The 25,973-nt window shown below is 37.9% G+C and overlaps 1 protein-coding gene across 4 annotated transcripts; it reads right to left on the bottom strand.

The window, feature by feature from the left end:
• Positions 1 to 8,094: 8,094 nt before the first annotated feature.
• TYW3 (tRNA-yW synthesizing protein 3 homolog) lies at positions 8,095 to 25,910 on the bottom strand. 4 transcript variants are annotated; one of them, XM_030325154.1, is made up of 7 exons: positions 25,720 to 25,910; positions 23,153 to 23,233; positions 20,964 to 21,062; positions 20,663 to 20,734; positions 18,315 to 18,448; positions 9,317 to 9,542; positions 8,095 to 8,196 (listed from the first exon to the last, which is right to left on the bottom strand). In XM_030325154.1, the coding sequence occupies exons 1-6, from the start codon at positions 25,891 to 25,893 to the stop codon at positions 9,329 to 9,331; spliced, it is 774 nt and encodes a 257-aa protein (XP_030181014.1). In that variant the 5' UTR covers positions 25,894 to 25,910; the 3' UTR covers positions 8,095 to 8,196; positions 9,317 to 9,328. The 4 variants fall into 4 exon arrangements, with proteins under 4 accessions (XP_030181014.1, XP_030181013.1, XP_030181016.1 ...); XM_030325157.1 differs by lacking the exon at positions 8,095 to 8,196 and adding an exon at positions 12,493 to 12,583 and having other exon boundaries at positions 9,453 to 9,542; XM_030325153.1 differs by lacking the exon at positions 8,095 to 8,196 and having other exon boundaries at positions 8,988 to 9,542.
• Between the last annotated feature and the right edge of the window lie 63 nt (positions 25,911 to 25,973).

The following is a 25,973-nucleotide window of genomic DNA, read 5'->3' as shown; positions in this document are numbered from 1 at the left end:
CAGAGCCCAACGCGGGGCTCAAACTCACGGACCGACTCACGACCTGAGCCGAAGTCAGACGCTTAACCGACCAAGCCACCCAGGCGCCCCAAGAGACAATGCAATTTAAGTTAAGTTCCTAAACTGGGTCTTGGATCAGAAAAACAAATGATTAAAAAGCATATCATTGAGACAACTGATGAAATTTGATAGGATTGGTGGATTATATAATTAGGTTTTTATATTTTTATTGAGATTATATGAGACTGTCTTCATTCTTAGAAAATATGCATCGAAGTATTTAAGCATAATGAAGCATGGTATCTTCAACTTCCTCTCACATGGTTCAGAAAAAATAGTTATATTTATGGGCATATATGTATATACCGATATACATAAAAAGACAGAGGGAAATGGAGTAGTCAATATGGGGGAAATCACTTCACAATAAAAAGATTTCAAAAGGCTTTCTATAAGAACAGGATCTATAACCTTTGGTCACAAGGTGTATCTTGAAATGCTGAATCTGGAAATGTGGATACCTCATCAGACATAAAGCATGATACTATGCACAGTGTCTTCGAAGCTTAGTTTTTCACCCTATCCCTTGATTTTATCAATCATATAAAGATTCTTCCAAGAAATGAATAGTAGGATTTGACCAGGAATTTGTGATTTGTCTATAAAGTAATAAATTCGATAATGCTCTGAACTCTCACATATATAATGTGTCTATAAACTGAAATAGTTTAGAGAGTACTTGTTAGAAACCAACAATGTGCAAGGAATCAGAGATACAAAAATGATAGAAATATACCTTTCTCCTTCAAGTCGTCAAAGTTTAATAGGATGGTGTTGGTGGACGTATATGTGTGCAATTAACAAATATCAAGCTACTCCTTGATTTGTATGATTATAGAGATACAAACAAAGTGCTATGGAAATATAATAATGGGAGGGTGCTATGGGAAAACAAATGGAGGTAGTTAATTCTGAAATGGGCTATCCGGAAAGCTTCTGAGAAGAGGCAACATTTGAATGGGATTTGATTGATGAGTAGTAAAGAGCACAGAAGGTCTAGGCAACTATGTGATGGTGTACACAATACAGTATTTAATAATGCTACAAGATGGAAAGCCTTGTGGAGGTAGGGGCTTTGTCTTGTTTCTATGTGACTGACACATAGTTAGGCACTCCATAAATATTTGTTAAATAACTATTGTGCAATTGTTGTATACATGTATGAATGGCAAGTAAACAATTTGGTCATTGAGAAAGATTTCACTTTCCTCTTCAAGATTTATATTTCGAAGAAGGAGTTTTTAAATTATTATTGGTATAGCTAAAGAAAGTAGGTCACTTCTATGATATATAGGCATGTGAAAAGTTTGTGTTAGTAAATTTGACAGAAATATCTGGAAAAGGGTATATGGAAAGGGAAATAAATTTCTGGAAACCTTCTATAACCTGTCACTGACTTGAAAATGAACCAAACCATAAAGGGTTAGTATCCAAAATCTATAAAGAGCTTACCAAACTAAACACCTAAAAAACAAATAATCCAGTGAAGAAATGGCAGAAGACATGATAGACATTTTTCCAAAGAAGACATCCAGATGGCCAACAGACACATGAAAAGATGTCCAACATTGCTCATCATCAGGAAAATACAAATCAAAACCACATTCAGATACCATCTCACACTGGTCAGAGTGGCTAAAATTAACAGCTCAGGAAACAACAGATGTTGGCGAGAAATGGGAACCCTCTTGCACTGTTGGTGGCAATGCAAACTGGTACAGCTTCTCTGGAAGACAGTGTAGAGGTTCCTGAAAAAAATTAAAAATATAATTACCCTACAACCCAGCAATAGCACCAGTAGGAATTTATCCAAAGGATACAGGAGTGCTGATTCATAGAGGCACATGTACCCCAATGTTTATAGCAGCACTATCCACAAAAGCCAAATTATGGGAAGAGTCCAAATGTCCACTGACTGATGAATGGATAAAGAAGATGTGGTTGATATACACAATGGAATACTACTTGGCAATGAGAAGGAATGAAATCTTGCCATTTGCAACAACATGGGTATTATGCTAAATGAAATAAGTCAGTCAGAGAAAGACAGGTATCATACGTTTTCACTCATATGTGGAATTTGAGAAACTTAACAGAAGACCATGGAGGGAGGGATGGGGGAAAACATAGTTTCAAACAGAGAGGGAGGCAAACCATAAGAGACTCTTAAATACTGAAAACAAATTGGGGGTTGATGGGAGGGGTGGGGGAGGGTAAAATGGGTGATGGACATTGAGGAGGGCACTTGTTGGGATGAGCACTGGGTATTGTATGTATGCGATGAATCATAGGAATCAACTCCTGAAGCCAAGAGCACACTGTATACACTGTATCTTAGCCAACTTGACAAAAATTATATTTAGAGAAAAAAAAATGAACCAGACAGAACTTCTAGAAATAAAATATAGTCTTTGAAATTTAAAACTCAGTAGGCCAGCTAGACAGACACAGTAGAAACAAGAATGAGTTTGCTGAAAGATAACCTGAGTACATGAGAAAGAATAAACTGCATAAAGATAAAGAGATGGAGGGGAAGGGGGGATGAAAGATAAGGAGAATAGATAGATAAATTAGGCCCAGTAGATGGCTAATAGTTTCAAAAGAGAATAGAGATGAGAAGAGGAGTAAACTATGGACTTTAGTTAATATTACTGCATTGATATTGGCACATCAGTTATGACAAAAGCACAACACTAATGTAAGAGGTTAAAAACAGGGGAAACTGAAGTGGGTGGGGTGGGGGGCATAGGATGAGGGTAGTGTATAAGAACTCTCTGTACTTTCTTCTTGATTTTTCTGTAAACCTAAAACTTCTCCAAAGAAATAAAATTTATTAAATTCATTAAAAATAATTTAAATAAATACATGTGCTGTGAGTTAAAATTAGAGTTTAAACAGAACCATTTTAAAGACAGAAAGAAAAAGGGCTGAGAAATTCTTAGCAAGAACTGAATGCATAAAAATCCAGTACATTAAACTGTTGAGTTTAAGAACATAAGCATTTATGGGTATTACAATTCTTTTGCATTAAGAGACATCTGCATGTTGAGAGCAGCATAGTAGAGTAGGGAAAAGAGAGGCTTGAGCGTTAAAGCCCACTTAGAATGAAGGTCAAATCCCATTTTTAAAGACCAAAAATTCTAACCAAAAGATATTCCTTATTATACACTTCATATGGCAGTTAAGTTTTACTCCCCTCCCCCAACAAAATTAAAGCAGTTCAAGGTCAACCCACCGAAGGAGGAAGGCAGCCATTTTTCAAGGTTCTTTAACACTTCACCCATGAGCTTCCACAACTCCTGTCAAAATGGGGAAGACCTTTGTTTTCAAAACAAGGTGCTCATCACCGCCTTTGCCTTTGCAATCAGGTGGCTCAAAACGGTTTCATTTTACTTGGTCTAAGTTTAGCCACGAGACCTTGGCCTTACCTTTCAAAACGTCAGTGATGAGTACTCAGTCCCTGTAGGCTCCTAAGCAGCTGCCCATGGCGCTGCCCCCTCAGGGGTGTTATGTGAAAGCAGGCACATTGACCAGGAACATGGCAGAGTCTGTAGCACTCTGCCCCGTTCCGAAAGGGGGGAGGAGGGCCAAACATCCTGACACACATTACGCTCTTCAACTCTAGAAGCACCACGCCTCCAATCCAGGGCCAGCTTCATGGGTGTATAACCTGTGCAGCTGCACAGGGCCCCATACTTACAAGTATCGCGTTGTTGCCATCTTGTAATTCTTGAACATTTTTCAACAGAGGCGCCCCTGTGGCATTTCGTTTTGCACTGTCCTCTGCAAATTGTGTAGCCAGTCCTACTCTGAGCTCTTATTTATTGTGTAATATCATAACCAACATCATTATATAGTTTAATTCTCCCTGAAGTTCTAACCAGGAGTTGCCAATGCTGATGCCCCCCGACAAGCCCTGAAGTGGGAAAGATTGCAGCCGGTGAGTCAGAGAGCCTGCAGGAGGCGCTGCAGCTGTGGTAAGTGGAAAAGCCTTGTGGATACCAGTATTTGACTAAGTGTTGTCTCTGGCCCAGTTTAGTCAGATCTTCCAATTTTTAAAGAAAAACTAGAGATGTATTTAAAAAAAAAAAAAAACAGTTCATCATATTTTAAAATATAGGCTCAATTAGGAAAAAAATAATCTGTGTAGGCCAAAACGGGTGTTTGTATATACCTCCACCACTAGTTTATGACCTCTGCCCTAGAATTTCAAAAACAAAAGCACGTTTTTAAATTTTCTTTCCCATTTCTCAGTAAAGCTAACAGATTTTTTTTTTTTTCTGTGTTAGAGCAAAAAAGCATTTAGTTTGTAGATGATGTGGAGAAATGAGGAATCCAGGCTTTAGGAATAAATGACTGCCTCCATCCTGGGGGAAGGGAAAAGATTCCCTTCATTTTAGTTGGAACAACAATGAAAAGAAACCACAAGGTAATTCTCAGTAGGTTATCTTGCATATTAAATTATTACTAATTGCCTTGCTATAGTTATTAATATTCTTGATCAGGCATGTGAATTGAATATAAAATAATGTACTATGCTGAGAAGCAAGTGGGGTTCAATGTCTTTTTGGGCTTATGGCCAGCATCTGTATTCTCTTCTCTGCTAATCTAAGAGGAACAGGATAATTCTGTTACCTTAGATAAAGGGATTAGGAGGCAGACCCTCTCTTCCTGATTCTTATGCATATACTCACTTTATAAAATTTTTGGATCCATAAATCCCTATGGGCTCAGTTTAAATGTGTTGAGGGATTATGAAAGCCAATGGATTATGAGATCTTTAGAGATATTTTTACACAACAGAACTCATAGTTATTCCATCACAGGACACCCCTCCCTCCGGTTCCTCCCCCCTCCCCCCCACTTCTATATGTATTTAGGGCTTATTTTTAAATTGTTTCTCTTCTCTTTTCATCCACCTGCTGCCAGGCATTTCCACATTTTATTCATTAAATTAAAAGAGATGTTGCAGACATTCTGAGACTATAAGATTTCTTTCCTGCCCCAATTTCTTTTTGGCAAGACTGCTGTATATGTTAGTATGGAAGAATGTGCTCTGTATACCTTTAAGGAGTGCCTGGAGTTGAACAGTTCAAATGACACAGCTATACATATTGTCATTCCTCCTAGCAGCTGCTTTAGACACAAGGATAAGGACAGTGACTTCATTAATTAATCTATCAGAACCTCTGCTTACCTTCCTATAACGTGTATACACAAAATCTGTGGCATAGGTACATGGCAACATCTAATCATGCTACTTTCTTTCATTAAAAAGTCTTTAATTTCTCTCCAGTCCTTCAGGATAAAGTCTGTTATCAGTGAATTCTAAAAGTGGTGGGCTGATTTTATCATGATCCCTTGCATGAGTTTAAAAAATGGATTCCTAGGGGCACCTGGGTAGCTCAATCAGTTAAGCGTCTGATTTCGGCTCAGGTCATGATCTCACAGTTTGTGAGCTTGAGCCCTGCATTGGACTCTGTGCTGACAGCTCGGAGCCTGGAGCCTGCTTTGAGTTCTGTGTCTCTCCCTCTCTCTCTGCCCCTCTCCCACTCACACTGTCTCTCTCAAAAGTAAATAAATAAACATAAAAACAAAATCTCTATAAAAAATGGATTCTTAGACTCCAGACTGATGATTCTGGCTTGAAAGACAAGTGAAGTCTGGGAGTCCGTGTTCTGAAAAGCACTCCCCCAGACACTGCTAGCCTGGGAGTTTCTGATGCATAGTTATGTTTAGGCAACACTGGTCTATGTCCCTGGTGGATTGTAAAGCCCTTCGCAACTGGGCTTTAACCAACTTGATTTCATACCGTATATTGCATTTCAGCTTTTCCGGAATATTCACCGTCACTGAATATATCATGCTCTTCAGTGCCTTAATTACATTACGCATTCTTTCTGTCTGGCAAGAGTTTTTCTTGGACTTTTTTTCAGTTAAGTGAATTTGTTTCTTGACCTCTAAGACATAAATGAAATGATACCCTCTTGAATTGTATTTCTAGTACTCCCACACGTAGAATCAATTATTCCTGCCTCTAAATTCTTACAATAGTATGTATTACACTGAGTACCTGGGTGGCTCAGTTGGTTAGGCATCCAGGTCTTGATCTCAGGGTCGTGAGTTCAAGCCTCGCATTGGTCTCTGTGCTGGTATGAAGCCTACTTTAAAAAAAAAAAAGAAAAAAAGTGATTCTCAAAAACTGTTGGTCAGATACTTCCCCAAAATATGTTTAAAATTACACACTTAGGGCGCCTGGGTGGCTGAGTAGGTTGAGTGTCCGACTTCGGCTCAGGTCATGATCTCACAGTCTGTGAGTTCGAGCCCCGCGTCGGGCTCTGTGCTGGCAGCATGGAGCCTGGAACCTGCTTCGGATTCTGTGTCTCCCTCTCTCTCTGCCTCTCCCCCACTCATGCTCTGTCTCTCTCTCTGTGTCAAAAATAAATAAACATTAAAAAAATAAAATTACACACTTAACATCATAAGTTTATTTGCATTATGTTTACGTGGTAAATTTTAATCACTACCAATGATATAATTTCTAACATAGTAAAACATCAACTCTTTATAATAAATGTATGCTATCCCTTTAAAAAATAGATCCAAAGTAATCACAGTACCTGTTTTAGGTTAGGTTCTCGCAGAAGACACCATGCTAGTGCAAGTGATTTATTAAGCAGGCTCTCCCAGGAGAAACGGGTAAGGAAATGGAAAAAACATGATAGGATTCAGGTGAAGTCCCAGCCTCAGCCCGATGCTGCTGGGAGCTTATGCATGTCCAAGTTTATCCCATTTCTGGGCAACAGAGTTACCTTTGGAAGCTCTGCACTTGTCATTATTGGCTATGAGACAGTGGGTGTATATGTGCAGCAGGGTGGGAGGTGGATTGGAAACAGACTCCAGCCTTTTTCTTTATTTTAGAGTGGATAGGCTCCAGAAGCCTAAAGCAAGAGCAGCAAAGCATACAAGCTGGGAGATGGGGCACAACACTAAATAAAGGGAACTGTGGCTATTAGATTCCAAAGGTGTCAACAATCCCCCAACAATGTGACATTACCAATAATTAAAAAAAATATATATTAGACTTTGATTCTGGAAGATGGAGTAGATATATTTTCTTCCTGCTAAGTGCAACTAGAAACTCTGGACATGTGTAGAAAACAAACATAAGAAGACTGAAAGGTGAAGAGGGGAAGGTGGACCAGCTAGGGATCTCGGGACCTAAAGAACAACAGTGGTAAGTGCTCTGGGTTTTCTTCTTACCCCACATATCCCAGACTGGGAACTGGAAAAGCCAGAGCCCAGAAATGCCAATGGGCTCAGAAAAAAAAAATAAATAAAATCCCAGTAAAAGCCTGCTCTCTCTAGCCAAAGAACCAGGAAACCTTGTAAGGAGAGAAAACTTAGAAAGTAACAGCTATACGGGAGAAGCCCAGCAGTTAGCTGGGGCTTAGCAGACAGATCAGGGCAGGAGTTAGGAGTCATTGTCTGAGGTCAGAGCTGCTGGAATGTATGAGATGGCTGGGGTGAAGAGAGAAACGCAAGAAAGGCAAAGGCAGAAATAAGGAATGCCTACACGTTATTGCCCTTTGGTTTACAATTAGAGAACAATTTGGTAGCTTAAAAAAAAGTACACATGCTTACTGTCCCTCCCTGGAGAGTCTCAGATCCTTTCTGTAGTTTTCCAAAGTTCTGAAGATGATTCTAAGGTGCAGTGAATATTGAAAACTGTTGAAGGGTTTTAGAAAAAAAGAACTGAGAAGGATTCACCCTCATCAGGAAAATGATTGAGAAGAAGGTGTTCGGGATGCCCATGGATGCAAGAATGATTAACAGCAGCATTGGGGCACCTGGGTGGCTCGGTCGGTTGAGTGTCCAGCTTTGGCTCAGGTGATGATCTCATGGCTCGTGGGTTTGAGCCCCGCATCGGGCTCTGTGCTGAACTCTTGCTCAGAGCCTGGAGCCTGTTTCAGATTCTTTGTCGCTTTCATCTCTCTGCACCTCCCCTGCTAGTGCTTTGTCTCATTCCCTCAAAAATAAATAAATGTAGAAAAAAAAATTTTTTTTAAAAGAATAATTAACAGCACCAAATGCTGCAGGATGGCAAGGAGATTGAGGACTCCAAGGAGCTTCTTTCTGGAACAATGAAAGAGAAGATTGTGTTGGAAGACTTCCTAAATGTTGTAGGGATGCTAAAAGAAATTAGGAAAAGTAAATATTGGTATCTTATTATGAAGGTCAAAGAAAAAATCTCTCAATAACTTTAAAGCTCCTTAGCCATTATCCATGATGCATTTACTTAGAGGATAATAGATGTTTATGAAGTCTACCTATTTTAAAAATACAAGTACAAAATCAGATCTCAGAAGGTAAGCATCTGAGATGCAAATATAAACATATTTACATGAAAACTTAAATTATAAAAATACTAAGAAATGGCAAAATCACAATGTTTACTACGTTGTATAATTTTTTTCTTGATATTCTGGTTAATTTTATCCTTAGTCCTATGACTAACTAGTAATTTCTCTTTAAATATAAAATTTACAATTTGATACTTTCTGAAAATATGGTATGAAGGATCTTCATTTTATTTTTTTTTTATTTTATTTTTTTTTTTAATTTTTTTTTTCAACGTTTATTTATTTTTGGGACAGAGAGAGACAGAGCATGAACGGGGGAGGGGCAGAGAGAGAGGGAGACACAGAATCGGAAACAAAAAAAATTTTTTTCAATGTTTTTATTTATTTTTGGGACAGAGAGAGACAGAGCATGAACGGGGGAGGTGCAGAGAGAGAGGGAGACACAGAATCGGAAACAGGCTCCAGGCTCCGAGCCATCAGCCCCGAGCCTGACGCGGGGCTCGAACTCACGGACCGCGAGATCGTGACCTGGCTGAAGTCGGACGCTTAACCGACTGCGCCACCCAAGAGCCCCATAAAAGATTTTATTTTTAATCTCTATGCCCAACGTGGGGCTCAGACCCATGACCCCACAATGGAGAATCCTATGCTCCTCTGCCTGAGCCAACCAGGTGCCCCAGTCAATTTTATTTTTGCAAGGAAATCTCTATGTGACTAAAACAGATGGTATTTAATAAGCAAATATTATACACAGCTATTTTTAAAAGTTAGGGATTTCTCTAAAATACAGAGAAAGAATAAATCTTGCTTTTCTGAGTGGCTCATATGCTCAAGAAACTAAAATACTCTTATAAAGAGCAGCTTTGGAATATCTATTAGAAACATTACACTACCAAGACCCAATCTTAGTAATCTTCAGGGAAGATAGTAACACTGATTCCTGGATCATCATCATTTTCAAGTTCTTTATCATTTTCTTCAATACATTTGCCACATGCTTCTGGGTTTCTTTTTTTCTGATGAGTATATGATGAATTATTTTTGTCTTTGATTTTCTCTTTGGGATGTGAGTTAGTAATAGTTTCTTTTTCCAAAGCATGTTGTAGGCAGTTGTAAAACCTATAAAGAAATAAATACTATTGTTATATCTATGTTCTGAAATAGCATGAATGAAATACATCTAGAACTTATAAGTTATATAAATTTTATGTTTTGTATTAACCTTAAAATATAAAATGAGTTAGGGAAATAATATGCTTCTTGCTTTTTGGTATGATCATTTAATTAGGAAATGTGTTTTCAGTTTTTTAAGAACACTCCTAAAAATTGGTTGGAATCACCTCTTGACAACTGGTATTCTACCTCAAATTCTATTCCACGTGTAGGAGTCAAACAAAGAAGGTAAAAACAGAGCAGATACTATTTTCCTTTATAAAAAATCACAAATGTAATAAAATCTCATTTTCGAAAATTTGGCAAATATATGAGGTTACAAATACAGATTACCTCTATATAACTACCTAGAAATAACTTGTCAATATTTTAATTCTTTCCAGTTTATTAATATATTCTAAATTAATGTACTTATGCATGCACCCATATATCTACTGTATTTTACAGAATTTTTATATATAAAATTTTACATTTTCTGTTATATATTTATTGAAAAATTTTTCTATATCATCAAATAAACTACAGAATAACACTTTTTAATGATAGTATAACATTATGTCATCTAGATTGGCCTTAATTAATTTTCAAACTTTCCCTAATACAAACAACAGTGTGACAAACATTTTCAAAAATAACGTGACCTGAGTTTCTAGCTGTCTATTTAAGGCAGACCCCTAGAAATGTAATTACCTGGTTAAAGGGTATAAACGGTAAAGCTCTTGATAAATACTACTTGTTTTCCAGAATAGGTGTTCAAAAAAATATGCTTCTTTTTTCTTTTTAAATGTTTTCTAATGTTTATTTTTGAGAGAGAGAGACAGAGTGCGAGCTGGGGAGGAGCAGAGAGAGAGAGGGAGACACAGAATCTGAAGCAGGCTCCAGGCTCCGAGCTGCCAGCACAGAGCCCGACACGAGGCTTGAACTCACAGGACTGCAAGATTATGACCTGAGCTGACATTGGACACTTAACCAACTGAGCCACCAGGCACCCCCCCTGCCAAAATATGCTTCTAATAGCAATACTTGACAGACCACTTCACTCAAATATTGAATATTACCATTAAAAACATACTTTACTTTGATAGGTGACAACAATGTCCCATTATTTTTTGTTTGTTTGTTTGTTTTTCATCTGCTTATTAGCTATCTTAATTTTTTAAATATAAATTATTCTTTTCCTTTCCTCATTTTCCTACTTCCATGTTAGTGTTAACTTTGTGGTACAACAAACTGTTAGCTCCTTGAAAATTTTTCTTCATGTCTTTTCTTCTTCCGTGTTAGCACCTAATACAATGCTCTGCCTCACACAGTAGCCTTCCGCATATGTGGAAAGGCAGAGAGGTGGCATGGTGTGTTGCATGTGCTTCAGATGTGTTCCACTGGGAAAGCTAAGCCAGGCTAATTCCAACTTTACTGAGTTTCGATTTCCTCATTTATAAAAGTGGGTATTATCTCGTACCAAGCTAAGTTGTCAGGAGGTTACAGGTTATATATGTAAGTACCTAGCACAGTGCCTGGCACAAAGTAAATTCTCAATATGACTATTTTTACAGAATATAAACTCTATGAGATCAACGACCCCATCTATCTTGTTTTCTGTTAATATTCTTAAAATGTAGTGCGATGCTGACACACTTGGGAAAAATATGCCAAATAAGTGAACAAATAATAAATGCTGAACAAAAAGGTGAATATGGATGTGTTATAGTAGGTCCCAAATTAGAGTACTCTGGAAGCTCAGAATTCCCTTGCCATTGTGGGGATCTCATCACACTTTACATTCTATTATAACGGCAAACTGTGACAGGGAATTTTGAGACCTATACGATAGATGGCTATTTGGACCAATTTTCTTCTATCTTAAATTCAACGAACAGGTTAAGTTCTACTTGCAAAGGCTCTAAACTGCCCTAAAAAACCCAAGATGTATTCACCTGTTTCCAAACATTCCACATAATTCTAATACATACCTAACATGAATGCTACATATCCTGTCCGTATTTCAAGTACTATGTACTTACCACTGTATACCTTGATACCCAACACCATGATTGGCAAGTAATAGGTACTCAATAGATATTTCTTCAATTAATAAATCAATCTCAAAGACAGAGGTATAGTACAAGGAAAAACAGTATAGTAGGAGGTACAGCAAAAGGCATTGAAAAATAGTAACTGATGTATAATTTTTTAGACCCTGTCCTGTTCCATGGTAACAGTCTTTTAATTTAATGTACCCCTTATATCCTTACTTAACTGAAATCTGGTCCCCCCACAAAGACACCATCTGCTCTGCATTCCTCTCAAGTGGAGATGCTTATTCTTTCCATATCCTACCTAACACAGAGTTGAGGTGAAGTCAGAATTCAGCTGGCTCACCAACACTTCACCAGACGAAACTCCTTCATCTGCCCCTCACGCCAATCTACCGGTATTTTGTTCAGTCCCTTACATTCATGAAAACTTCTATACTTGGCATGATCTTTCTCTCCAGGTCTTACCATCATCTTGGGTGACTTCAATGACTTGTTTTCTTCTCATCTTCCACACTGTCTATTTAGAATAGCTTAATAAAATGACCCTGTAGAATGATTCATTTTATATAAAACATAAATCCAAAAATTCATACCACAAAATGGTGTGAATCACCCTTATTTGATCATAAGAGGCTATCCATGATGTGCAAGTTCATTTTCTACCATTTCCCACCCAACTCTGAACTTTAGACTCAGGTAACCAAGTGTTTTTTTTTTTTTTGCGGATTATACTTCATTCCTAGAAAATTAAAGGTAAGATTAAATTGCTCTTTTATGATCACAGAGAATTAATAGCTTGTGTAAAATATCTTGTCAATTACATAAAAAAAAAAGTAACTAAAGAGGAACAGGTGCCTTACTTTAATCTTCCATTAAAGAACCTCAGAATTCAAAGCCACATCCGTGGGGTACCAAAAAACAACTGGTGAAATGGAACAAAGGCCCTTTGTGCTGAAAGCCAAGAATAAATATTTCAAATACTTTTTCCTTTTCCTTTTCTAAGACAATTTTTAAAAAGTTCTTTGGGAAACTATCTCTCTCGATAAGTCAGAAATTTGTTTTGCAATTACATGCTCTGCCCTCGTATGATGCCCCTTTACACAGCATTCTACAGCCCAATTCTCAAAGTGCAATTTTCTCAGCTCTCACAGGCAACAAAAAGAGCTCAGGATATAAAAGGAAATGTATGCACAGGCAACAGTCTTCCCTACCCCCTAAGAAAATCAAAATGTCTTCAGTTTCTCTACTTCTGCAGTCAAGACTGTCATGCCACAGGGCAACTTGTACTTAGTTCTCTTCATGACAGAATTTTTCAGACCAGCCCTGGGAAAATGAATTCTTGTTTTTCAGGTCAGTTAGAGGACCACTTGCAATAAAGCGCTGATATTTCTCTGATTTCTTAAATAGGAACATAAAATTAATGAAAGCTGGACACAATTTCATACCTTTTAGGCTTCCATTATTCACAAATAACAAAGGTGGCTATTTTCATAAAAATGTATTTAGATTTTAACTGGATTAAACTCAAGCATTTTTATTTAAAAAACAGGCATGTGAACATTGCCTGTGCCAGGTGCTGGGAAAAGAAGTAAGAGACCCAGTTGTGCCCTCAGGGAGCTCAGGGTTTAAGGGACTGCAGAACTGGTAAGACACATTCAGCATGCCATGAAAAAAGACAGGACAAAGTTGGGGCACACTGGCAGTACTCTGCTTTGAGTGAGATCATGGAACGCTCCTTGGAAAAAAAACCCAATGCCAGGGCTGAATAGTAAGAATGGACAGAAGTGGACTAGGTATGGGAAAGGAAAAAAAGGAGGGGAGGGAATATCCAGGGGGAACTATGCAAAAATAAAGTGTGTGTGTTCACTTTATATTATTTACTTCTTTTGACTGAAGTACCTAGGGAAACGTGCAAGTTATTTACTTGCTTTAATTCCATTTTAAAAATAAGACTAGCAACAGTAGGGAGTCTAAGACCTCTGTTATCCTTGCCTCTTCCTTCTCTCTACCCCCATTTCTAGTCTGTCTCCATGTTCAGTTTACACTCTGCACTATCGCTCCCATTCATCTTGCTATTTAGGGTCCTATTAACTTCTCACCAGGACTCTGTAGCAAGAGCCTACACCTGCTCGCCCTATCTGTAAGCCATCCTACACATCTTCCAGAATAATCATCTAAGGCTCTGAAGCCTTGTAAGTAGCACTGTTGATGGAAAAAGTCAGTTAATGAATTTAGCAAATATTTATTAACCACTATTCTGATGCCAGATATTCAGAAAATAAGAAACGGTCTTTGCCTTTGGGGAACACTTAACGTGTTAACTTTTAAGTTCTTTTATTGTCTGTTATTAATTCAATACACATGTATGGTTTTCCACTATGAGCTGGACACTATGTAAGGTTTTAGGATAAGAGTATTTAAAGTGCGCACGCGTGTGTGTGCGTGGAGGGGGGGGTTGGTGACAGGGAGAAGTCAGTCCTATTTCCAATGTGACCACATTGTAGTGGAAAAAAAGGACATACGTACAAGTAAATAATTGTAATTCAACACAGTTCACATTTCTGTTTTGCCCTGAGTGGTAATAATACTGATAAATTATAGTAAATAAATACTGGTAAATAATATTGGTAAATAATAACTGGTAAATGGTAAATAATGCTGGTAAACGAACGTGAATGAAGGCAATGGCTATGGGGTTGAGACTAGGATAAGAAAGATAATAAAGAAAAGCTGATAGAGTGAGTATTCTAGTTAGATATGTTCAAAAGTGTATTGTATATATAGGCTCAGGACTTGGGGAGAAATTTGGAAGACCTACCATTTATATGGGGAAGTAGCTGAAGCAATGGGCCAAGGGCAGTGTGTTAGAGAATAGTAATACTTAACCACCAGGTAGATTAATAAGGGAAATCCAGAAGGAAGCTGAGAAGGAGCACCACAAACAGGAAGGAAAGGAGCAAAGTGATATAAGAGAATTTCTTGCCAATAGGTATATGAAGACATGCTCAATGTCACTAACATCAGGGTAATGCAAATCAAAACCACACAGACATCACCTCACACCTATCAGGATGGACATTATTAAACACACACCCACACACACACACACACAGACAACAAGTGTTGGCAAGGAAAGGAACCCTTGTGCATTGCTGGTGGGAATATAAGACAGTGCAGCTCCGGTGGAAAACGGCATAGCAATTCTTCAAAAAATTAAACCTGGAACTACCATATGATCCCACAATTCTACTTCTGGGTCTATACCCAAAAGAACTGAAAGTCGGGACTTGGATATTTGTACAAATATGTTGATAGCAGCATTATTCGCAATAGCTTAAAGGCAGAAAAATCCCAAACATCCACTGATGAATGAATGGATATATAAAATGTGGTATATAAATATATTGGAATATTACTTAGCCTTAAAAAGAAATGAAATTGTGATACCTGCTACAACATGGATACACTCTGAAGACAGTATACTAAGTGAAATAAGCCAGACATAAAAAGACAGATATTGTATGATTCCACTTATGTGAGGTACCTAGAAGAGTCAAATTCATAGTAATAGAAAATAGAATAGTGGTTACTAGGGGCTGGGATTCTAGGGAATGGGGATTTATTGTTTAATGGGTACAGAATTTCCGTTTAGGATGATGAAAAGGTTCTGAAGATGGATAGTGTTGATGGTAGTGGCTGAGTAACAATGTGAATGTACTTAATGTCATCGAAATGTACAGTTTAAATGGTCAATTTTATGTACATATATTTTACCATAAAAAAAGAAAAGTTAAAAAAAAAAAAACAACCAACCATCGGATATAGATTCATTTACTTTTTCTCTCCAATTTGCTTTATCAACAGTATTATATGCCAATGTACTCAGCCCTTTTACTCTATATTTAGCATTTTCTTACTACACAGTTGGTGAAGAGAAGAACACGACTAACTTCATTGTACTCATAGCCAAATGTGGTTTCATCTGACCCAAGTCAGTCTTGATCTCTTATTAATAGATCCAAAGATAGCCTTCCTCTTGTAATTAGTAGTAAATAGATCTCCAAACTTGGTATTTTTTGCCTAGAAACCATTATGTATGAATGTATCTTACTCTTTCCACTAAGAAGTGGGCTGGGGAACTGTTTTACACAAACAAGACCTTTTTTATATTAAGAACATTTTACCTGTTAACTTTAATTTTCGCATTTCTAGATCATTTCTTATTGCTGAAATGTTACTCATTAGGATTTGACTTATAAAAATTCTACTATAGTCATTTGAATTGTGAAACTTTGGTCCTACGACAAACCAATTTTAGTACTCTATCTGATTGCATGACTTATCACCTCCAGTGTTTATTATTTTTTCACTTTTCAACATCAGAAGGGTGACTTTTCTCTGCCTTTGGTTGGATGTACAGCTGTTCCCACAGGAACTCTCTAATTTGTTCCCCCTTTCTGAATTCACATGTAATCTTCTAATCAGTATCTTGAGACACTTTTTACCCTTCTGTAATTTTTCACTGATTTCATATGATGAGCATGGCTCTCTTGATAGCAGCATGCACACTATAATCTCAAAACATATTTCCGAGTCAATGGATTTAAAGTATAATTTGATTTTATAGTTGGTGAACGTGGCTCAATTAACTTCACCAGGTGTATAGTTAGTTGCTCTTGGGCTATATTTATAATCTTGTTGAAATTCAAGTAAGGAAACAGAGAAACTGATTTGTTACTTCCTATGTTTTAGCAAAGAGTCTCACTGGAATACGATCTAAGAAAAGTAGTAAACTTTTGGAATGGTACCAATAAGTACCTGCATGTAGTTCAAACTCTGTAGTCTGCTCAAGTGGCTGGGTGCTCTTCAGTACTTACTTGAAATTATCACTTCATTTAGAATGTTTGCTCAAAGCCAGGTAACCCCTCTGCTTTTTTCAACCAGGGTTACACCAGAAAATTAAGCTCTAATGCCCTAAGACATCCACTGTACATAATGACTTAAGTTCTCTCCAACGTATCTAGGATGGAAGATGTATACCATTGTTGAGAGAAATGAGAAACAGTCACTTGAATAATTTTGTGAATTCTATGGTTCAAATGAGGAGCTCTGGTTGAGAAAGCCTGGATGGTGGTAGTGATGTGACTGTAGGTTTATTTTCTATATGTGTCCGTGAAGAAAGAAAAGCACTACTCTATCCTGAGAATCCATGACATGACATGGATAGGGCTGGTCATTTTACATATGCTATTTAATGTATACTAAAACTGTTTTTTAAGACAAGTATTTCTCCCAAGTTAGACACAAGAAAAATTAAGCCAAGCGAGTTGAGTAAATTGTGGTAGAACCTGGAATCAAACTCAGCTCTGCCTCTGGGTCCAAATTCTCTCTCTTTCCACCATCCTACACTGCTACCATTGGCACCTGTAGCCTTAGCTTCTCCAAAGGGGGTGAGAAGGAAACTGTAGGTATTAAAGAATGTTACACAGGCAAGTTGAACAATAAGATTCCTTTGCATTTTAGTCAGGATTCTTTTAACTTTTTAAAAAATTTATTTATTTTGAGAGAAAGAGAGAGAGAGAGAGAGAGGGAGAGGGAGAATAAGGGGAGAGGGGAAGAGAGAGAATCCCAAGCAGGCTCTGAGGTGTCAGTGCAGAGACTGATGTGGGGCTGTAACACACGAACCATGACATCATGACTTGAGCAGAAGTCAGACACTTAACTGACTAAGCCACACAAGTGCCCCTGCAGTCAGGATTCTGAGGGTGATAACAGAGAATGGCTTAGCAGAGAGACACATTAGAAGCATGCTACTACGAGACCAGCTAACAAGGCTATATTGCAATGGTCTTGAATAAGGAAAGTGACAGTACAGATGGGGAGAGAAGAATGACTTAAGAATTACTTGGGCAAGGATTGACCGGTTGTGAGGTAACCAAGGAGAAGAGAAAAAGGAAATTCCAAACGACAAGAAGTTGACCATCACTCCTTGAATAACTCAGAAGTATACATTTTGCTGATGGTAGTTCAGTGGCATTACCTTCATATAAGAAAAGCAGCATCATAGTCACTGCTTTATGTCAAAAACTCGGTTTTTAGGAAAAAGTTGAGAAGAAAGTAATGTAAGAGTTTTACTTACCAGGAGGTAAAGTTTAAGAAGAAGAAAAGTATAACGATGTGAATTGATAGCCATAATCCTTCCCACTGGAACAATTATGGCAATTCTAGATTTAATCCCTAAGAACCAGCCAAATATGTAAAATATTTATCAGACTAAAATTAACCAGATCGCTTTCCTCAAAAGGAGATTGTAGGTAATCTCCAGTAGAACACATCCAGGGGGCAGTGTGTACCTCTTCCCTGGCTGCCTTCAAGTTGATCAGTTATGGTCCCTTTCGCTGTTGGGCTCTCTTACCTGAGTGATTATGCTTCTCACCTTTATGCATGTTGCTGGCAGTCATGTCCCACTGCCCTCCATGGAGCCTCCCCTTTATGCTCTATTTAGTATCCATTACAGTCTGGGCTACTCTCATCTATTACTTTGATCATTTTTTTTTATTATCTGTGATAAGGCTACAAATAGAAAAGTAGTTGGGAGTATAAACTGAAGATGGTATGTATCAATGTTTTCAAAGATGACCTAGATATATAAGAGTAACATGGAACTATCCAATTAATATACCTTTCAATTCTCTTCTTGTTTTCCTCCATTTTTTGATTTGCTATCTTTAACAGGAAGTCGATATATTCCTCAGTCACCATCAGTTTTCCTTTATGGCTTAATGGAACTTCTAAGCCATGCGTGCTCCGGATAGCCTACAAGGACAAACAATTTAGATACAATGATTTATATACTAGAGACACTGAAGATAACTAAAGAAAAGTCCCAGTCAGGGCAGTGTTTAAAGATAGTTGGGTTCCATTACAGGATTTAAGTTTATGCTTTAATATACTTTAGCTAAACACAATTGAATGAAAGGAGATTAAATAGATTTTCCCAACACATAAAGTTATTTCTGAAGAAAGTCATTCTACACATTGTTTTTCAGAAAAGCAGATAATATCCAAGAATCCAATCACTTTAACAGTTTCAGTCTCACTAAAGCTTAGTAAGACTTAATGCCCTATTTAAAGAAAAGAAATTAATGAAATCTCAACAGCAGCTTCAAGGGAAAATCAAAATGGACTGGATGCGGAAGAGCCTCTTAGTGCTGCTTGAGCAGAGTGTGGTTATAAGAAAAAAACAAGCCTGTCCTATCTCACAAAGTGGCTGCTTTTTCCAGGCTTGAGGGTTGCCAATCTTAGCAAACCTGTTGATGAAATAGTCAGCATGTGCCAAGTAAATCCAAACAATGGAAATAGGTTAAGAACAGCAGCAAAAACTATTATGAGAAATAAAAATTCTCTCAATAGACTTTTACAAAAGAGCATCTACGATGTTTCATGTGCTATGACAGGAGAGACACATGCACGTATGTGTGCAATATGCCCATGCGTGTACATATACCCATACACACGATGCTAAGGAAATATAGAAAAGGAGCAACTAATTGAGTCTGAGGCCTCGGCTTCATGGGAAAGGTAGCATTTGAGTTGGGATTTTGAAGGATAAATGCAATTTCACCACACATAAAAATGGAGGCAAGGGGTATTCCAGCAAGAGAACGACTTATCTATAGTCATGGAGACATGAAAGAGCATGATACATTTGGGAAACAACAGATAGTTTTCTATCTGGCTGGAACAGAAGTATGCTAGCAGAAGATGAGCATAAAGAAGATCGATGGAAAACAGTTTGGGTAAAGCCTTGAATACCAGGGGAAATATATGGAGACCCTGACTTTTTAAAACGGGGGATTCTGATAGTAATGGCTCAGGGTGATTGACGGAGAAGATGGATAGCAGGAAGACCAGTCAGGAGACTGAGGTGTGGGACCATGAGGACTTATGTAGGGGCAGTAACAAGGGGCTTGAACAGGTGGGGTCGGGTGTAAGAAATTAGACGTGGATGTGATAGGACTTGTAATTAATTGAATATGGAAGACAAATGAAAGGAAAGTGAAAGAACAACTCTGTTCTTGCTTGGGCTACCAGATGCAGTGTAGGGGAAGGAGACAGGGTGGGACACAAACCAGTACTGTGGACTCTGACTTTCTATTTAGTCATGCTTTTTTTTATAGATGTCTTCTTTTGTACGCCATCTCTATTTGCAGAATGGGCAATTTGTTAAAATCGAAAAATAGGAAAGTCTAGGGAGCTAGAATGGAGGAAAACCTGAAATAGTTCAAAAGCAAAGAATGCATGCCATTACAAATAGTAAATGCTACAGGAAACACAGCAAAATCGCTAGGAATTGGCTTGGCCAGGAAAAGGACTCAGAGGCTGGGGGCATAGAAAGGTCTTTAAAGATCATCTAGTCCGGGGTTGGTAAACTTTTTCTATAAAAGGATAGATAGTATATATTTCTGACTTTGTGGCCATAAAATATCTGTCATTACTACTCAGTTTTACCACTGTAACACAAAAGCAACTTTAGACAAAAACTTATCAAGTGGGAGTAGTGGGATCTGACCTCCTGTGGACTGGACTTGGTCCCAGGGCAGTAGTTTGCTGGACCCATAATATGGCTAAGAAAATTCAGATCCTAAGGGATTAAGGAGCTTGCCCAAGCTAATACAGAACAGCTGTGGTGCCACCAATACCCATGTAGACCCTCTTTATAGACCCTCTGCCTATGAATCTTTCCACTATATCATAGTACTTATTAAATTGAGCCTTGACTATGGTGAGGAGGGCACAGAGAATCTGGTTGAAAATAAATAGAGGAAGATAGTATAGGATCTCAGATGCAAATCTAAGAACTCTGGACTCTGCTCTGTAGCAAAGAGTAAGGTACTGAAGCTTTCTGGGCAAGGGCATGGCAAGAAGATTTGAGTAAGGAGAGACTAAAGGCTAGAATCTAATGAGGTTATTCTATAATCTGAGTCACTTTGTGCCCAAAGAATTGCTTTTTGCCAAAAGTTATCTTACCAACATAGTCTTTCCTCTCTTTCCCACAGTTATGCCAGAGTTCCTGAAACCAGAATCTATTGCCACTGAATGCTGTAAGAAAAGAAATTGTTTAAATTCCGATAATCTGGCTAATCAGATAAACTCTGATTATTTAGCTCTACATAAACTGAAGAAACATATATAACCCCAAATCTATAATTAAATTTAAAAACTAGTTAATTAAACTAACATTGCATTGTGGTTTTTTTTGGTAGATTTAAATTTTAAAATTAAATCTACCCACATACCTATTAATTCAAGTATAATCATAAAAATTTACCAGAATCTGTGCATCCTGTAACTGTCGACACTGCACATGAAGAATAAGTGGTTCAAATTTCAAAATGGCATCACCATTTGCTTTCTTCAGAGCTACAATCTAAATAAATGAAAAATGTTAGCAATAGGACACAAAAATATGATTCTGTTCTTTGGTGACCCTTTATCATATGCAACTTCAGTTTTTCCCAGAAACATTCAGACTCATCCAGCAACCTTTTTCTGCAATAACTTTTTACTCTGCTTTTTTGGTCCTCCATCTCCAAAAACTGATTAATCTGCTTATTATTTTAAAAGACCTGATTTCTGGGGCACTTGGGTGGGTCAGTTGGTTAAGCATCCGACTTTGGCTCAGGTCATGATCTTGCAGTTTGTGGGTTCGAGCCCTGTGTTGGGCTCTGTGCTGACAGCTCAGAGCCCAGAGACTGCTTTGGATTCTGTGTTTCTCCCTCTCTCTCTGCCCCTCCCCAACTTGTGTTCTGTCTCTCTCTAAACAAATAAACATTAAAAAATTTTTTTTTAATAAAAAATAAAAGACCTGATTTCTAATTCTCCCATAAACATTTTGTGTCATTCTTTCCAACCATTACTTGGACTGTAAACTACTATTCTATTTAATTCCATAACAGATTTTCATTAAGGAATAAGTTATGAATGTGCTCTTTAAATGCTTTGTTGTGAGACTGACATTTGAGACACATGTATGTCTGAACTAGAATTTATACAAGGCAGTTGTTATTTCTGTCCATCCAGTATCCCTGGGCAGTATCCTCTCTTCTTCATCCCATTTGATTCCAGTGGGACTGTCAATCATGATCCTAACACTATGACTGCTGCTATCATAATATCAGAGATGCCGAGTGCCCAGGACTGATCAAGGATAGCATTTCATTCTATTGGCAAAAATACTTGATCTAAGGGGCGAACATGCCCAAGCAAGGGGAGTCAGACTCCTCTGGGAATGACACCTGGATATTAGCAAGAGTCTTTTTCTGCACGGCGTGCCGGCAGCTAACTTTCCCGCAAAAGCTTATCTGCAGCAAAAAAGAATAAGGGTAGATATGCAGAAAGAACCAGGACCCAAAGAAGGAGATGGAGACTGAGTGAGCACCCTGAAGACAACATGTGAGAATATAAACACATAAGGTAAAGTACCTAATAGAAACATATGAACTTCATCTAAACATTTTAATTTAGGAAACTAACTCAGCACAGATGGGAAGATTTTCCAGAAGCAATCCAGATAAGTAATGTATAATTTATTTTTTTTAATGTCTGTTTATTGTTGAGACAGAGACAGAACGTGAGCAGGGGAGCATAGATAGAGAGGGAGACACAGAATCTGAAGCAGGTTCTAGGCTCTGAGCTGTCAGCACAGAGCATGACATGGGGCTCAAATGCATGAACTGCGCGATCATGACCTGAGCTGAAGTCAGATGCTCAATCAACAGAGCCATCCAGGCACTCCAGTAATGTATAATTTATTTATATCAGTATGCTGGTAATATACAGATAGTATTAATCCCTTTCACTCAGCTCTTTTCTCCTATAATTTGTTCCATGCTACAAAGTCATCAAATGGTAGAACTGATATTCCTGTATTTTTGATCTATGTGTCCAATATCCATAAACTCTCTATGTCCAAGAGGAATGCATACATAATTATATACATGTATATGAGTAATGCATACATATATGTATATGTATATATATGTATATACAAGTAATGCATATGTATGTATGTGTGTATATATACATATATGTGTGTGTGTGTGTGTGTGTATATATATACACACACACACACATGTATACATACTTTTATCTCTACAAATCAAAAAGCCACTGTAATGAATTCTCTTCAGGCTCTCTCATCTTCAGTCATTATGACTGTGTACATAAATCTACCTCTAGTGTTCTATGTTCTTTATTTGATGTGACTGTGAATTAAAAGTTTATTTCTAGGGGCGCCTGGATAGCTCGGTTGGTTGAGCATCAGACCCTTGATTTCGGCTCAGGTCATCATCCCAGGGCCGTGGGCTCAAGCCCCAGGTCAGACTCAACGCTAAGTGTGGAGCCTGCCTGTGATTCTCTCTCTCTCCCTCTGCCCTTCTCCCCTGCTTGTGTGTTCTCTCTGTAAATAAATAAATAAATTTTAAAAGTTTATATATAAATTTATATATAAAAACTTACCACATCATCTTTTACACAAGGTTTGTGTGTGACCAGTAGCCAGCAACAGTTTTGCTTTTGAACCTCAAAACCATTTATATTCTAAAATAAAAAAATAATAAACATAATTTAATTCTATCATATTTATAAAAACAACAAATACAATGCATAGCATAATTCTAAGCTTTCTTAGGTGAATAATCCCAAGTGGTAATTTTAAGCATTACTGAGAACAATTCAATAGGCTTTGGGTAAAGTTAACCCAAAACAAAAATGAAACCAAATTAGCTGAGATAGAAAGAAAATAAATTGTTTATCATAAAAACTTAATATTTTCTGAAATATGGTCATGATTTTGTCAGGAGAAAAGGGATTATTCTAAGAGGTTGTACACTAGCAGCCCTGAGTTGTACTCTAGTCTAGCTGTTTTATTTGACTTGTACAATATTAAAAAAACAAATAACAAAAAAACAACTTGAACTCCTTTTGTTAAGAAAGCACTGTACCAATCCCACACAGGGCTTACTACTTTTTACTGACACCTCAGCTGTTCATACCCTTATGTCTCTAGCCTCTAGAGGCATATATTTGTAACATGTGGATTAGACTTTATATGTAGTCCCAAAGGGCAGAGCTAGGACTGCAAGGTCAAAGTTTAAAGAAGGCAAATACCTAAACATCAGATTTTTTTGTTTGTTTGTTTATTAACTGGGGAATGTTTATTTTTAAAGTTCATTAGATTCTTTGGGTATAAACAGATCCTACCCTCTTGGAAAGAGAATGCAGTAAACCACAAGTACTTGTAAATCACTATACTTCTACAAAGTAACTATTTTTACAATGGGTACACAGGAGACTTGACTCTCTGGCTTTGAAAAGCAGAAAAGCTCTGCTTGTCCTGAATAACTGGTTTGCTTTCATTGAGTGACATTTATCTGATCTTATGCTGGCTGCTGTAAATCTTAAGAGTCAAATGTGTGGCCCACCTCTAGAAAATTTATAGAATATGGGGGCATGTTTGGTAACTAATGCCATTTCTAGCTTCATCTTATTTATACTCCCTTCACCTTCATTTCCCCACTTTTTATTTTTCTTCCTCTACTGCTTTTCTGTAATTCAATGCAATTCCTTCCTGAAATAAGGCTAAGTGAAAATAAATAATCTACATAGAATGAAAAGAGGTTCTGAAAAAATCCTAAGGCAGTTCAGGAGAAGCAGTCATTACTTACAAGTGGGTGTGTATGCTTGTGTTCAGATGGGAGAGGGGAGTTTTTGGAGTCACATCTCAAACACACAGAGATGGGGGAAAACATTTCAGGAAAAACAAACATGAAAAAGGCAAAGGCTGGTAAATCTGAGAAAGGACAGTTCAGTTTTAGTAAACAGATAAACATGAAGAGAAGTAGCAGAAAATAAGGGAGCAGCAGAAGGGTTGAAAAGTATACTAGGGTAGGGGTTCGGATTTTCTGATGGTGAAAAATGTGTAATAAAAGATTTTAGCATAGATGAGTGACACACAGAGTTGTCTTTAGGAAAGTAAATCTGTTAACAGTACGTAACGTAGTTTGGGGTCTAAGGTAGTAGATCAGTGACCTGTTAGAAAAACACTGCAGAAATTTAGGTAAAACAGTGTAGTAGAAATGGTGGAAGAGAGTAAGCCCAGCTAGAGTGCCACTACAGGCCCTCCTAACCTGGGAGATCAGCAAATTATCAGTGAATGAGGGATCTAAAGAATGAGCTTATGAATGTGCTGTCTTTCGTGCTCTGAATTTAGTCCTAACGCTAAAATTAACATGGAGCTAACTTTTACGGTGCACTTAACATGGGACAGACATGATGCTAACTAAACATTTCAAATTATCCTATTTCTTTTACACAGAATCCCTATGAAGCAAATACTCTATTATTCTCAGTTCATGGAACAGGGAGGGGCTGAGTTTAGGTAATCTTCTAAAGTCACAAAGCCAATAAGTCCCATGACTGGTTTAAAATCTAAGCAGTTATCACTCCAAAGCCTGTGGGCTTGACCACTATCTCAGACTACACCATACCAAATATTCTATTGTACTCGGCTTAACGTAAAAATTCCCAGAGCTGTAATAAGGGATTTGGCCACCAGGAGGCAGTAAACTCCTTAACCCTGGAGACGTTCTATAAAGTAGTTAACAATGATTTGATAGGGCGATTGAAGAGAAAAGGAGCCTCGCCCAGCTGGAAAAGTCTTTAAATTCCCCCTAATATTCAGAATCAAATTCTCTAACCTTTGCAACTCAAGATCATTCCCAGGCCACCAGTTTCCTCATCCCTTGGGGCCTTGTTAGAAATGCATAATATCAGCCCAACCCAAGAATTACTGAATCAGAATCTGTATTCTAAAAAAGCTCCCAATGATTAATAGACACATTAACGTGTTAGAAGCAATGGTTTAATTCAACCTGTAAGTTTCATAAAGAAGCCGAGACTACCCATCAGAAGGACAAACACAGGCTGGACTGGGGTGTTCGGACTGGGGTGTTGTTCAGGTGGGCACAGGACTCTGGTGTTGCACACCACAGAGTGGGCACTGAAAGGACAAAAAACGGCCTCACCCCATCTAGGAGGATGATGCGCCCAGCGCAGGAACTCGTGGTGAAGTACTGTTCTCGCCCATTCAGGAGCTGCACAAGTTCTACCACATCCTCATCCACACTGCCCTTTCGGCTGAGGTCGGCTTTGCTCAGACCCTGTGCCTTCCATCTCTTGAACTCTGCGTTACGATCCATGTGAGGAAGGATTTAGAGTCTATACTTTGACGTTAGGTCTCGCCTTTCCCTGGGGGAAGCCATATTGTAGCGGGTGGTGG

Source organism: Lynx canadensis, chromosome C1 (genome assembly GCF_007474595.2).
Source record: "Lynx canadensis isolate LIC74 chromosome C1, mLynCan4.pri.v2, whole genome shotgun sequence".
Lineage (NCBI taxonomy): Eukaryota > Metazoa > Chordata > Mammalia > Carnivora > Felidae > Lynx > Lynx canadensis.
This window is presented reverse-complemented; position numbering and strand designations above follow the sequence as displayed.